We start from the raw sequence: 13,642 nt of genomic DNA, 5'->3' as shown, positions 1-13,642 counted from the left end.
TAGAGCAGAGCCGGACTCTCCCCTGCCGCCCCGGGGTGTTTCAGACGGGGCCGCTATTTTGGCGCTGTCCCGCGGGGCGAGCCGCGGAGAGGCGCGCAGCCCCCGGCCGCGCATCGCACCGGGCGACAGGCTAGAAGCCCCCGCGCCGCTCCCGGCGATTCTCCGTGGGTTTCCCGGGCCGGGAGGTGCCCCAGGCCGGGCGCTCCGCGGGGGCGGCCGGGGCGGTGCGCGGGGCGCGGAGCGGCCGCCGGGCGGGGGTTCCCCGGGCGCGTCGCTCTCTGCCGCCCCCTGTGGGCGCTGCGCAGCCGCTCCTCCCGCGGCGCCACGCGGCGATTCCCGGCCCAATCCCGGGGAAGGGGGGCCGGCCCCGCGGGGCTCCCCGCACGCCCAAAGCGGGGGTACACCGTGGGCAGAGGCGGCGCATCGCCGGGCCGGGCTCCGGCTGCGCGGGGTCCTCGCCCGGGCAAGTCGGTAATAAATCATCAGTACCTCTAACTGCCCGCCGCTGCCTTCTGATGCACTTGGGGCTGGGAAAGGCCCGATTTTGACATATTGGCTCATTATAATACCATTTAAAGGGAAACTCTTTTTAGTTACAGTTAGCAAAGTTGAGGTTGGATTTCCCCCTCTTCGCGCCCCCCCCCCCCTTTTTTTTTTTTCTTGGTAAGAATTTGGTAGATAAAGGTTAATCTTGGGCTGAATGATAGAGCTGTGATTGACAAGAGAAAAGGTGTTGAGGGCAGGTCGAGCTGTCTTATTTACAGCCCACTGCTTGCTATAGAGCCTTTGTTAGGACTGGAAAGCTAATTTAGTGCTGATCAAAAGCACCACAGAGTTAAAGGACTGGTAATGACTGCTAATTTCATTTCAGCCTCATACATCCCCAACTGCTGTAATTAAAGACATGCTATTTAAATACAGGTGAAGGGGTTTTTTTAGTAGGGGGAAAGCGGGTAGCCGGTTGCAATTTTATTTATGGTTAATACGGTAAAAGTCCAACATTTGATTTATGATTTTAGCGATTTGCTTTTTTGCACTCTTCTGCCCCTGCAGAGCTGGGCTGGGCGGCAGGGCCGGCCGTGCGGGGGCAGGGTGAGGACAGCGCGCCGCAAGCGAGGGATGCGAGCCCCCAGCTAGCGTGGGGTTATCTTATTTTTAATTATTCCCATCAAATGGCAGTCAGGAAACATCGGAAGCGCTAGGGAGAGGGGAGACGGAGGGACACGTGTCAGCTTTTAAGTGCCTCTGCGGAAGCTCGGGTCGTCATATTATTATTATTTTTAATTAAATTATTTTAGCACTCCACGGCTGGTTCGCTGGCTCTGAGACGATGTAATTTCACAACCGATATAACAGTTTCTTTCTGGGAAACATCAAAGGATGAAAGCTCTACATTTCCGTAGTTGGTTAAAATTGATAAAAAAAAAAAAAAAAAAAGAAAGAAAAAAAGAAAGAAAAAGAATTTAGCCTTTAATCTCTTTTTATCCACGACGACTAAAGATCTGTACTCGACCCCGCTCGGCTCCGGGCTGCCCGGGCTCCCCCCGGGCTCCCCCCGGGCTCCCCCCGGGCTCCCCCCAGGCTCCCCCCGGGCTCCCCCCGGGCTCCCCCCGCTCCTGCGGCCGCTCCGCGCGGGGGGCGGCGCCCCCTGTCGGCCGCGCCGGGGGTGCCCGTGGGGAATTCCGCGGGACGGGCGCGCCCGCGGGCGCACCGGGAGCACCGGGGCAGCAGCAACGGGCGGGCGAGGAGCCGGCGCCTGGAACTGGCCCGGAGTCGCTGCAGGGGTTAAAGTGAGCACGGTGAGGTAGGGACAGGCAAGGTGAGCGGAGAGCCCAGCACAGCGACCACGGGCAGGGAAGCTACCTCCAATTTGCGCTGTTTGCTCTCCGGAGATGAACGTGGGCAAAAAATAAGTGAAGTGCCACCGATTTCTTTCTAAGCAGAGCCTTCCATAAGCCTGGGTCTTACAGAAATGCTGATACGGGATGCTCTCCCACACCTAGGCAGAGCAGGGGGGCTGCTGCGGGACCGCGCCACCCCGGCGGCCGGCGGGACATCCCCGACAGACCAACTTCTTTATTGGCAGCCTTAGGCACAAAAAATCAGGATTAATTTTTCATCGTTCCCAACTTCGGTGCTCCAGTGCTGTCAGCAAATGCCAGCCTTTCAGATGCTCGTGCTTGTGTTTTCCTCCCAACGTGTCTTAAATAAGTCGGTGTTGACAGGTGTTGCTTGTAAGCAGCGTTGAACGGTTCCTTTTCATTAAGGAAACATTTTCTGAAATGGCATATGTTTAAACCCGAAGCAATAAAGTCACCTCAATCCCCCCTCAAAAAAAAAAAAAAAAAAAAAAAAAAAAGAAAAAAGAAAAAAAAAAAAGGAGCAAAATAAACACCCCCTCCCCAGTTCCTGGAAAAGGAAGAAGCGTTATCTTAAGCGAATGCCTGAAGCGCGATTTTATTTCCTCACTGTAGAGATGACAGATTTAAAAGAAACCTGGTGATATAAAACGATTAGCCAAAATATGTGACGTGCTGCATTGCCACCAAGTTTTTAGATGAATTCTCTATTTATTTTATAGGATGCACGCAGCTCAGTGTAGTGCATTTAACGGCGGTATCTGTGAGTTGTGGTAACACCCAGCACGGTTTATGTGTCTTGCGTGCAAAGAGAAAGACTAATGGAAACCAAATTATTTCTGCTAAATTGGGGTTATTTTGTATCTCCTGTTGACAGCCTGGATGAAAGTCATAACGCCACTGTTTTTCTATTAAATGAACTCTATGGCTGTTGGTCTCACAATAAACTTTTCACTTTAGAAATTATATTCGGATAGGTTTTTATGAAATATTATTGTTTGTCACGCTGAGTATACTTTCTCCATTCTTTCAGTTGGATCTCCGCTCGAGACTCTCTAATAAGTAAGAGAGCCCAAAATAAAGACATGGCATTTTCTATAAATAATAGCAAGAACCCTGCACAGACTTCCTGTACAACGGAATTCCCAGATTTCCTTTACTATTTCTTTAGTTAGCGCGCGTTCGGTATACATAACTCTGAAATTAAGAAAAAATATACATTTGTACAGATCTGTCAAGCCAGTTATAAACAGAGGTATTATATGTCAATTACCACAGGAAACGGTAAAAATACAGAGAGCTTGTACACATGGTTTAACATCAGGAGGCACTTTACAAAAATTTTGTGACTCCTGCCGAAAGGTGAATGATTAACCCGGTTCCAGGAGAGGGGCTGTTAGTGCTCCTCTTAGAAACAGCAGTTGTGAGGGGGCTGTAAAGGGGTCGTAAACTCCCCCCTCCCAAGGGCAGAAGTTGGCACATAAAATCAAGGGTCCCGAGTGATCAGTTTAACCAAAATGCGGGTTTCCTGGGCTCGGTTCGTAACTCAGTTGCCCGGTTTTATTCTGCGGACGGTACTCAAGGGAGCAAATGCTGTAAATCTGGGATCGGGTCCCAGGCTTGGCAGACAGCTGGCAGCAAGGGGGGGGTCAGCTCTGTGCTCAGCTGGCAGCAAGGGAGGGGGGGGTTAGCTCTGTGTTCGGTCTCGTTCATCTCCACTTGGAAGAAAAGTGCATTTTTAGTTTATTTACGTCTTTTGGAAGGAGTTGGTTTTGGATGCCGGCATTTCCTACATCTCCCTGTTGAGCGGTGGAAGGGGAGGCTTGAAGAAACAAACCAAAAAACCAGCCTCAAATGCCAATTTCGCACTTCACCTTTTCTTGCTTCCCCCTCAGCCTGTCCCTGGCACCTGCTGCCCTGAGCACCCGCAGCATCGCCCCTTCTCTCCCAGCCCATGGGCACCCCCTGGGCCTTTCTTCTCACATTCATCCACTCCCACCGGGAAGGCTCCCACGGGGACAGGCGAGGTATTTGGAGAGACCCCGTTGTCGAGTGATTTCCATGGAAAAAGGGCTGTGACACCCTGCCGACAGCACCCCACACCCCAACCCAACGCAGTGTTGCAGATGGTTACGTGGCTAAAGCACTTCTCCTGCCCCGTCTGTCGCACACACCTGCAGGGCCTCAGCCTGGCTGGAGACTGGTGGGGAGTCCCACGGGCTCCCTTCTGCTGCCTTAGAGGAGCCCGAGGCCCCCTCGCCTCCCTCCGCTGCACCCGGGCCTCCTCCGGCAAAGGCTCTTTCAGATCTTCGGAGTGGATAGACACATGGGAAGTGTTGTTGTTATTATTTATAGCAGCATCTCTCTGCTCCGATTAAGCGCCGTCTAAATATGAATTCACAGTATAGACAGCTAGTCTATAATTTGAATTAAAATCCTCCCAACGAGCCCGTCGCTGGAGAATTCTGAAATCACAAGCCTAAGTTGACACAATGAGCCCATGGTGTCAATAAACCATGGGCGAGATGGAGAGATTGTCACTCCAGACCATAACAGTTCTGAAAGTGTCATTACCGTCTGTCCTGTCAATGAGCTCCAAATTAAGGACTATGAGGAACAGCGAGATAAAAGTCACCGTCTTGGCTCCATTATGGGCGATCGTGTCAGTGATCTGAGAATCACTGGAAAGGGCTTTTTTTTTTTTTTTTTTTTTTTTTTTTTAATGTACTTTTCAAACCATGCCTCGGGATGCCAGGGTTTGAGGTGCGCTGAGAGAAGCAACCTTGAAGCACCCCAGGCTGTGCTTCATGCGTTCCCATTGAAACTGCCACAGATTCTTTGGGAAACGGTGTGAATTCAATGGAAGAGCTGGAATAATTCCATCAAAACTGTGCTGGGGCCAAAGAGGACTTCATTTGATTTGGGCGATATGTGTGATCCCATGAACAGACACTTTTTTAGACCATTATTTTCTTAAGTCAACACAAAGATGGTGAAGGGGAAAGAGGGAAATAAAATAGAAGCCTCAACTTTAGGAAAAGACAATATATTTGAGATATCCCCTTCTTGGCATTAAGACTTTCAGAGAATGTTCCCAGTCTCTCTCTCCTTCGAGCCTGAGAGAGTTAAGGGAACTTATTCAGGAATTGGAAATCTTCAATTCTGGATTTTTGTGCCTCTGTGGGTTTAAGCAAAGCAGTTAGCGTTCTTCAGGAGGGGTTTTGTGTTTAATATACATGAGTTCATTCAACTACAATGGGAAAAGAAAACTCATTTGTTCTTATAAAACTAGGAAGGAAAGATAACTTTAAATAGACTGCCAAAAAGGATCCCGCTCGAGGGGGTTGCCTTCCTGCTAAACAGCCAACATTCAACGGTAATTTCACCCCGTTACGTTGTACAGTAATTCCTAAGTTTATCCTCGCCACCGATCTTGATTTTCTGATTTACTTTAAAGATCACGTAAGAAAAAGTACGGGCTTCACGCATACTTTCCTTTGGGAAAGAAATCCCGGGAGTGAGATTTTAGATGCAGGGCAAAATTAGCGGGCAGTTTGAGAAGGCTGTTGGCTATTTATGAAGAGTCATGGAAGCCTGTTTGGACAATCGGCTTCTCCATTTACTGAGAAGCCTTTTGAAAGCGACTTCGAGAGGTGGTGTATGCGAGTCGGCTTTTCTGCTGCTTATTGTGTACGTTAAACTCCTCCAGGATCCGAGTTTTATTTTTTCCTTAAATTTTGCTTCTTGCAGCACTGGTCAAAAGCGGAGCTTCTTCTTTTTCTTTTTTGTTTCCCCCCCCCCTTTTTTTTTTGTTGTTGTTTTTTTTTTTTTTTTAATCTCTCGGCTGTTTGTTTTTTGCCGCCCCAGCCCCGCAGCACCGGCTCACGCGTGCGGTGGTCGCCGGGCGGGGAGGTGGCAGCGGGGCCGCTCGGGGGGCACAGCGGGACCCCCGGCGCGGGCGGGCCGGGGGGAGCTCGGCAGCCCCCGCTGCCCCCGGGCCCCGCGGCCCCGCTCGGGCCCGGGCCGTGCGCTGCCCGCCCGGCCGCACGTGTGCTCTCCCTGCGCTTCCATTCGGGAGAACAGGGATGAAAGGAGAGGCCGGGAGCAGCGCGGGGCTCCCTCGGCATTCCCCGGCTTTCAAGGGTCCTTAGAACCCTTGAATGAAATTATTGGGCGAAATGGGGTCTGGCGGGACCGGCCGCGGCTCGCCCCCTCCTTGGTTTGTACGTGTAATGCCACTTCTGAGAGCGACAATCGGGCTACTTGCTGGACAGGGAGGGACAAAAAGGAGATTAAACCGTTTTAAATAATAATAAAAAATATCCCAAACGCAAGCAGAGTGGATTACACTTGCTGCGGCGCCTCGGCTCCCCCCAGGTTCCCCGAACAGCCGCCTTCGGGCCTCGCAGGCAGAATGGCCCCAGCCTCACCCCCGCTCGGCCCCGCCAAACTTCCCAAGTTTCCGGGAGCCCTTTCAGCGCCCGGAGGATCTCCCCGGCTCTCCGGCCGGCGCCGTGGGAGATCCTTCTTTGGCTGAGGACATCCTGTATTTGCGCCATCTCGGGACCCTGCAGGGGCTGGGGAAGGTGGCTCGGGCAGCGGGGCTCCCCCGGCCCCTGCCCCCGTCCTGGGCTCGTACCCAGTCCAAATGTGGCTTTTATTCTAGGGCATTTCAGACTACATCTCCCCAAGTCTTCCTCGGGATGCTACTGCAAACTCACCATGTGATGATTGAAATTCCCCAGAGATTGGGGTATAGTTAGTTCATTAAAAACTTCCCTGACTAACTTCAGCTCCAGAGCGCTGGGCTGCTACAGCATAAGAGGGGCAACAGGAAAATTATCTGTACATTTTCGTCTTTGTCGATTTTTTTTTTTTTTAACGTAATGAAATTAAAACTTTTGGAGCTCACAGTTGACATTTTGCAGAAAATTGAGTTATCAAGGCAGTAATTATTTCACGGGGAGATAAAACTCTCATAGCCCTAACTGTCAAATAGGGCCCTTTTCAGATTTTAATTACAAAATAAAATTAGTCTGCTCTTCCTCGGAAGGGTTTGTGAGTGGCTAAACAGAGCTTTCCCCAATACTGGTGGTCGTCAAACTCTGCTAATTAGCAATGCTGAGAAATTCCAGTTAACAAGGACATTCTCTAAGTCTCTGCAGGTTCCCTGCCGTTCGCCTTCATTTCCATAAGAAGATTAAGAGTGGAGGGGAACACACTCAAATGCAGATGCAGAAAAGAAGCGTTTTTAACAAGCATCATAATAGTAAGATGCTTGGCTAGTTCTCACCTAATTACTGCAAGTTAAACCTCTATTTGCAGCTAAGGACAAAAAATGGAGCTGCAATCTCCCATCTCCACAAGTCTGCTTAATAGTTTGCTTTAGACTGGTTACTAGTAGGTTCAGGGAAAAAAATAATATGAAAATGTGTATATTCTTTCCGATACAGTTAACACGATAGGTTGTATCCGTAGGGCTTTTAGAAAAATCGGCGAGTATTAGAACAATAAATACATGAAATCCAAGTAGTTAACATTCATTTGCTTTTTAAGACACTCATAACCTGGAAAGAAGAGTGCGTGTGCCGCAGAGCCCATCTCTGAGAACGTTTGCAGACTATTTGTTTAATGTAAGCACTTTTCATTTCCATAAATTATACCAAAGGCAACGATTTTTTAAATCCACTCAGATTAAACTGTCCCTCTGCAGGCCTCCCTTCCCTGGCCGTATTCTTAGAGAGCAGTGGTGTTATTGTCATTAATATAGAAAATCAGGGACCATCTTTCTTTTTTTTTTTTTTTTTTTTTAGCCAGCTTCCCGGTCTGCCTCTGCTTCCGCCCACCCGTGTGTGTATTCCCAAACAAGCAAACCTCCATACCCAGAGGAAAGGCACAAAATGGCCCAAAAGAGCCACCGCCCTCACCTTGTTTCCTGTAGTGTATTATTATGTATATATGCCAGTTTATTGCATCGATAATTAAAAGTGTTAATTAAAATAGAGCCACAAATACTCCCGATAACACAATTGTTAGGTATTTCCCATCCTTTATTCGTATGTTAAATGCAATTAGGGAAGGACCAGGCCCCGAAAGGCCTCCAGTGAGCACAGGGCAGCCCACGATGCCCTGGTCCTGCGTGGAGCTCTGGGCCGTGCACCCCACGCACCTCCCGCAGCTACAGTCAGAGCAAAAATAACCCTTTGCCTGCGCACCGCGAGCCCTCGCTTATCGGCTTAGCACGATGAGCAAGCACCACCACCACCCACCCATCCCCTTTTTTAAAAAAATTCAAAATAATTATCCCTAAAATATTTTTTTAATAACTTTATCAACTGCAGACCAAAGGGAGAACAATAACACAGCAAACAGCCGCCGTGCCTTCAGGAGTGTCTGGACAATCAAAATCCGGTCATATCCCACATCTCATAATTTGCACCTATTTTTCGACGGTTTAACCTATCACTTATCTAGGGGTTAGATATACATTTTCGAATTAAACGCATTGGACCCGATAGGATTTATTTGCATAATCCACGCACATAAAAAAAAAAAGATGCGTCCCTGTTCGCCGGCGGGTTTTTATTACTGTTCTTTATTACTATTATTATTATTATTACTCCGCCGGGGTGTCACTTCCCGCTCCCTTCCCCCCCCGTCCCTCGCGCGGCTCCCGCCGGCGCCTCCCCGCCCGGGGCGCGGCCGGGCCGGCAGGGGGCGCCGCAGCGCCGCGGCTGAGGCCGTCGGGGCGCCCCGCGCTGCCCCGGCCCCCGCCCCGCGCTCCGGCCCCGCTCCGGCCCCGCTCCGGCCGCGCTCCGGCCCCTCCGAGTCCCCCGCCGCCCCGCACCCCTCCGGCTCCACGCCGTGAGCGCCATCGCACCGAAAGGCGGAGCAATCCCGTCGAGGCAGGGGAGGCGCGGAGCGGCGCGGGGGAGCGCGGCCAGGGCGGCGAGCGGCTCCCCCCACTCCCGCTCCGCGTCCTCTCTCCCCTCCTTCCTTTGTCGTTAAGTGCGGTTTAGCAACAAAGATCCCAACAAGAGAGTGGAAGTAAACTTAGCCGGGGCTTTGTGCGGCCCGTGCAGTGACAACAAGGGAAACAAAACTACCTATTTGTAGCGCCCGGCCGTCCCTCCACCCCGCGCTGCGCCCACCCAGCGCCGCCCGCGCCCCGCAATGGGCGCGGCGTGACGGTGCAGCCGGGCCCAGCGGCGGACGGAGCGCGGCTCGGACCCGTCCCCAGCATCTGCAGAGGGGTCCCGGCGCTGCTTTGTGTTCTGCGGGGATGGTATGTGGGGGACCTGTGTTTGCACTGGACATCCCCCTCCTCCGAAGCCGGGGGGAAGGTCTTGGCGCCCTGTGCCACGGCCGTACGGAGCAGGGCCCGGGGGATGGCCGGGAGAAGGACACAGCCTCTGCCCAGGCGTTGCGCTGCGGACTCGGCTACCCGGCGGCGGCGGCAGCAGGGCCCGCCTGGGGGCTCCGCTTCCCGGGGACTGCACGGCTGGGACGGGGCGAGCGAGACACACGCAGGGCCCCGCACAGCCGGGCGGCCCCTCCGTCCCGAGGGGCACCGGCACAGGGGTGGAGGAAGCCGTTCCCGCTCCGCTCCCCCCATGGCTTCTCCTAGCCCCAAGCCAACACCAACTTAAAGAAAGAAAAAAAAAAAAAAAAAAAAAAAAAACACAACAAAAAACCACCACGTAGCAACAATGCTGTTTACCCACTTCCTCCAAAAGGCGTGTGTGACCTGTTGCTGGAAGGGGAGATACAAAGGCTCCCAGTGGCCGCCCGGGCCGCCCCCGGGCCCGCCTCCCCGCCGAGCCGTCCCGGCGCGCCCAGCCCCCGCCCCGTTTCATGCAAAACCAGGGGAAGAGACTTGTCCTCAGTGGCGGAGCCGCCGCGCGCTGATTGGCCGGGGCGAACGCATTTATTGCCTGACAAGCCCCCATCACATGGATGGTTGTCTATTAACTTGTTCAAAAAAGTATCAGGAGTTGTCAAGGCAGAGAGAGAGAGTGTGTGTGTTTGCAAAAGGGGGTAAAGTAGTTTGCTGGCTCTTTAAGACCGAGGTGGAGAGAGAGAGAGAGAGAGAGAGAGAGAGCGGCAGGCTGAGAAAAGGGAAAAAGGAGGAAGAAGTTTTTTAAAATCAAGACTCCGGCGGTAATAATAGCAGTTATTAGCATTATTAATCCATCAGCGAAGAGGAAGATCCTGATCTTGATCCAAGTGTGGTTTTGGGGAGTCCCCCTCCCCCCTTTCCTACCCCTCCCTAGGAAAAAAAAAAAAGTCCGGCTTGGGACTCCGCTGCGGCTGTTCCTCGTTTCTCTGCTCAAGGCTGGTTCCAGGCAAAAGTAGTTTGAATGTACAACATGATGGAAACCGAGCTGAAACCTCCCGCCCCCCAGCAAACTTCGGGGGGAGGCACAGGCAACTCCAACTCGGCCGCCAACAACCAGAAGAACAGCCCGGACCGGGTCAAGCGGCCGATGAACGCGTTCATGGTCTGGTCCCGCGGGCAGCGGCGGAAAATGGCCCAGGAGAACCCGAAGATGCACAACTCCGAGATCAGCAAGCGGCTCGGGGCGGAGTGGAAACTTTTATCCGAGGCGGAAAAGAGACCCTTCATTGACGAAGCCAAGCGGCTCAGAGCTCTGCACATGAAGGAGCACCCGGATTATAAATACCGACCCCGGAGGAAAACCAAGACCCTCATGAAGAAGGATAAGTACACGTTGCCGGGGGGCTTACTGGCACCGGGCACCAATACCATGACGACTGGGGTAGGGGTTGGGGCCACCTTGGGAGCTGGGGTGAACCAGAGGATGGACAGTTACGCGCACATGAACGGCTGGACCAACGGAGGCTATGGGATGATGCAAGAGCAGCTCGGCTACCCGCAGCACCCGGGCTTGAACGCGCACAACGCGGCGCAGATGCAGCCTATGCACCGCTACGACGTGAGCGCCCTGCAGTACAACTCCATGACCAGCTCGCAGACTTATATGAACGGATCGCCTACCTACAGCATGTCCTACTCCCAGCAAGGGACCCCGGGCATGGCCCTGGGCTCCATGGGCTCGGTGGTCAAGACGGAATCCAGCTCCAGTCCCCCCGTAGTCACTTCCTCGTCTCATTCAAGGGCTCCTTGCCAAGCTGGGGACCTTCGGGACATGATCAGCATGTATCTACCAGGTGCTGAAGTACCAGAACCAGCTGCCCCAAGCAGACTTCATATGTCCCAACACTACCAGAGTGCACCTGTTCCTGGCACAGCCATTAATGGCACACTCCCTCTATCACATATGTAAGACAAAGGGGCCGGGGGGGGGTGGGTGGGAGGGGAGGGAAAGGAAAACTAAACAAAACAAACAACAAAAAAACTTTTATTAGAAATTCTGGACTTTTTTTTTTTTTTGGACTATTTTTGTACAGAGAAAACTCCGGGCGGGGGGTGGGGGTGGGGTTTGGGGTGGGGGTCAGAAATTAAACTGACAAGGAACTTGTATAGATCTCGGAGGGGAAGCAACTACACAAAACTTTTAAAAAGTTCTAGTTAAAACGGTAGGAACTTTGCAGAAAGTTTGCAAAAGTCTTTACCAATAATATTTAGAGTTAGACTCAAAGAGCGAAGAGGAAGATGTTTTAATATTTGCAGGAAACTTTTGTACAGTATTTATCAAAAGACACATGGCAATCAGAATGTCCATTGGTAATATAGAGAGAAGAAAAAAACCAAGCTCGTGAATTTGCCAATCATTTTTAAAAAATTAGAGTCTTCTTGGAGCATTGTGGTTTTGGCAGCTGAATTTATAGCAGCTGCGAGAGGAGAGGAAATTATTTTACGGCATTTGGACATTTAAATTGTTTTAGAAATTGTACAAAAGACAAAAAAAAGGTAGGATGAGTACTTGCGAACCATGGGCTTGGTTTGCTGGATAAGGGCAAACGTTTAGATTGTACTAAATTTTTTTTTTTTTTTTTTTTTTTTTACTTCTTGTTAAAAAGCAAAAATTGCCATGCAGGTTCACACGCCGTTTGTTAATTTATAATAACTTTTTGTTTCCAGACTTCATCCTGTTCAAAGAAAAGGAAAAAAAAAAAAAAAAAAAAAAAAAGGAAAATTACCAACCTGAAATTACTGTGTTTGAAATATTTTCTTATGGTTTGTAATATTTCTGTAAATTTATTGTGATGATATTTTAAGTTCTTTTTTTTTTTTTCTCCTCATTTTCCGTAGTTGTATTTTAAAGATTCGGCTCTGTATTATTTGAAATCAGTCTGCCGACAGTCCATGTATATATTTGAACTAATACCATCCTTATAACAGGTACATATTCAAGTTAAGTTTTTACTCCATTATGCACAGTTTGAGATAAATAAATTTTTGACATATGGACACTGAAGTTCCCCTTGAGTCTTGGATTTATTTTTGTAACGCAAGATGTTTTTTAAATAATTCATGTAGTAGAAGGTATCATCGTAGCCAATCGAATACGATACATAATGCAGAATATATAACTATATATATAACGCATGAATATTTTTGTAGGTATGTGTATATAGAGAGAGAAAGTACAATAGCTTTAATGGAATAACTGCCTGTGCCTCCTTCGGGGGGAACGGGAATGAGGAGTGAGAGGCTGGTTCCCAGTTCCCTCCCGAGGACGCGGGGTGCGGCGGGGTGCGGGGGGTTCTGTCGCCGCTGCCTTTGGCCACTTGTTGCCCCCGGAGGGGCCGAGCCGGGGCTAGCGGGGCCGGCGGCAGCGGCGGGCGGGCCGCGGGCACTGCCGCGGCCTCCGGCTCCCACAGGCGGATAATGCACTGCTCTCTTTTCCCTACCGTGCCTCCTTCCGCTGCGGCAGGCAGGAGGGGACCCGGCTTCCCACGGCCGGGAACCCGAGCGCGGCCGGTCTGGCAGGGGTCAGCCTTCCCCGCTTCCTTTGTCCGCCACTTCCCAAACTTTCCTCTCCTGGCTCCTGGGCCGCGCAGGAGGAGGTGAGAGGTGGGGGCAGGGGTAGGGTTGGCCGGGCAGAGGTAAGAAACAAGAAAAACCGAACAAACAAACAAAAATAGTCGAATGCCAGAGACTTTCACGTTTTATCACAGCTCTTTCTTGAATCCTATTTCTTAAATTGCCAGCGCGGTGTAGCCCCGTTTCGGACACTCTCTGCAGCCGGTCACAGCCCCAAAGAGAAGCGGTGGCGCCCGCCATATAGAAGGAGAGATCCACCGTCCGTGCCAGGTAGAGTTTTACTTTGTACAGTCGTACCCGCAGTTGCCGAGGCCGGGACTCCGCGCCTCTCCGCGCTGCTGCGCGCTGGCGGCCCTGGCCGGCGCCAGGCCCGCGGCCCCGGGCAGGGCAGGGGGCGATGGGCAGCAGAGCCAGGCAGTCCCTGCGGCAGCCCCTGCTCCCCCACGGAGGCCCCAGCAGTTATTTGATGCTGCTAACGCGGCTGCGGTTTCCTTTAGGAAACGCGCGAGAGGGTGTTTATAATAATAATAGCAATAATAATAACAATAATAATAATAAAAGGTACGAAGTTTGGGCTTTGGAGCACTGTGACTGCAAACTGATCGTGTCTTCTGCCAATGGCATGTGGTACGTGGAAAGGAAAGCATGTGATGTTTGGCTTAGGCAAGGCACAAAGTGGGTACTCCGGCACGGGGCAAGCGTTGCTGAGTTTTTCTCTCCAGTGTTTCTTGTCAGCCACTGGATTTTGCTTTAGGTCGGGGAGGAAGAAGGCTGGGTAAAATGCACACACGCACACACACACGCAAAATTA

At 51.4% G+C, this 13,642-nt stretch overlaps 1 protein-coding gene across 1 annotated transcript; it reads left to right on the top strand.

Annotated features, from left to right (window-relative positions):
* The first annotated feature begins 10,141 nt into the window (after positions 1 to 10,141).
* SOX2 (SRY-box transcription factor 2) lies at positions 10,142 to 11,167 on the top strand. Its single transcript, XM_069024505.1, has one exon. It carries the CDS (start codon positions 10,220 to 10,222, stop codon positions 11,165 to 11,167), a length of 948 nt encoding a protein of 315 aa, XP_068880606.1. The 5' UTR covers positions 10,142 to 10,219.
* The last annotated feature ends 2,475 nt before the right edge of the window (positions 11,168 to 13,642 follow it).

This window comes from Aphelocoma coerulescens, chromosome 9 (assembly GCF_041296385.1).
Source record: "Aphelocoma coerulescens isolate FSJ_1873_10779 chromosome 9, UR_Acoe_1.0, whole genome shotgun sequence".
Lineage (NCBI taxonomy): Eukaryota > Metazoa > Chordata > Aves > Passeriformes > Corvidae > Aphelocoma > Aphelocoma coerulescens.
Note: the sequence above shows the minus strand (reverse complement) of the source record. Positions and strands in the feature narration are given on the sequence as shown.

Excerpts from the sequence above, each read along its gene's own strand:
- SOX2 (XM_069024505.1), top strand. The coding sequence starts at position 10,220 with ATGTACAACATGATGGAAACCGAGCTGAAACCTCCCGCCCCCCAGCAA.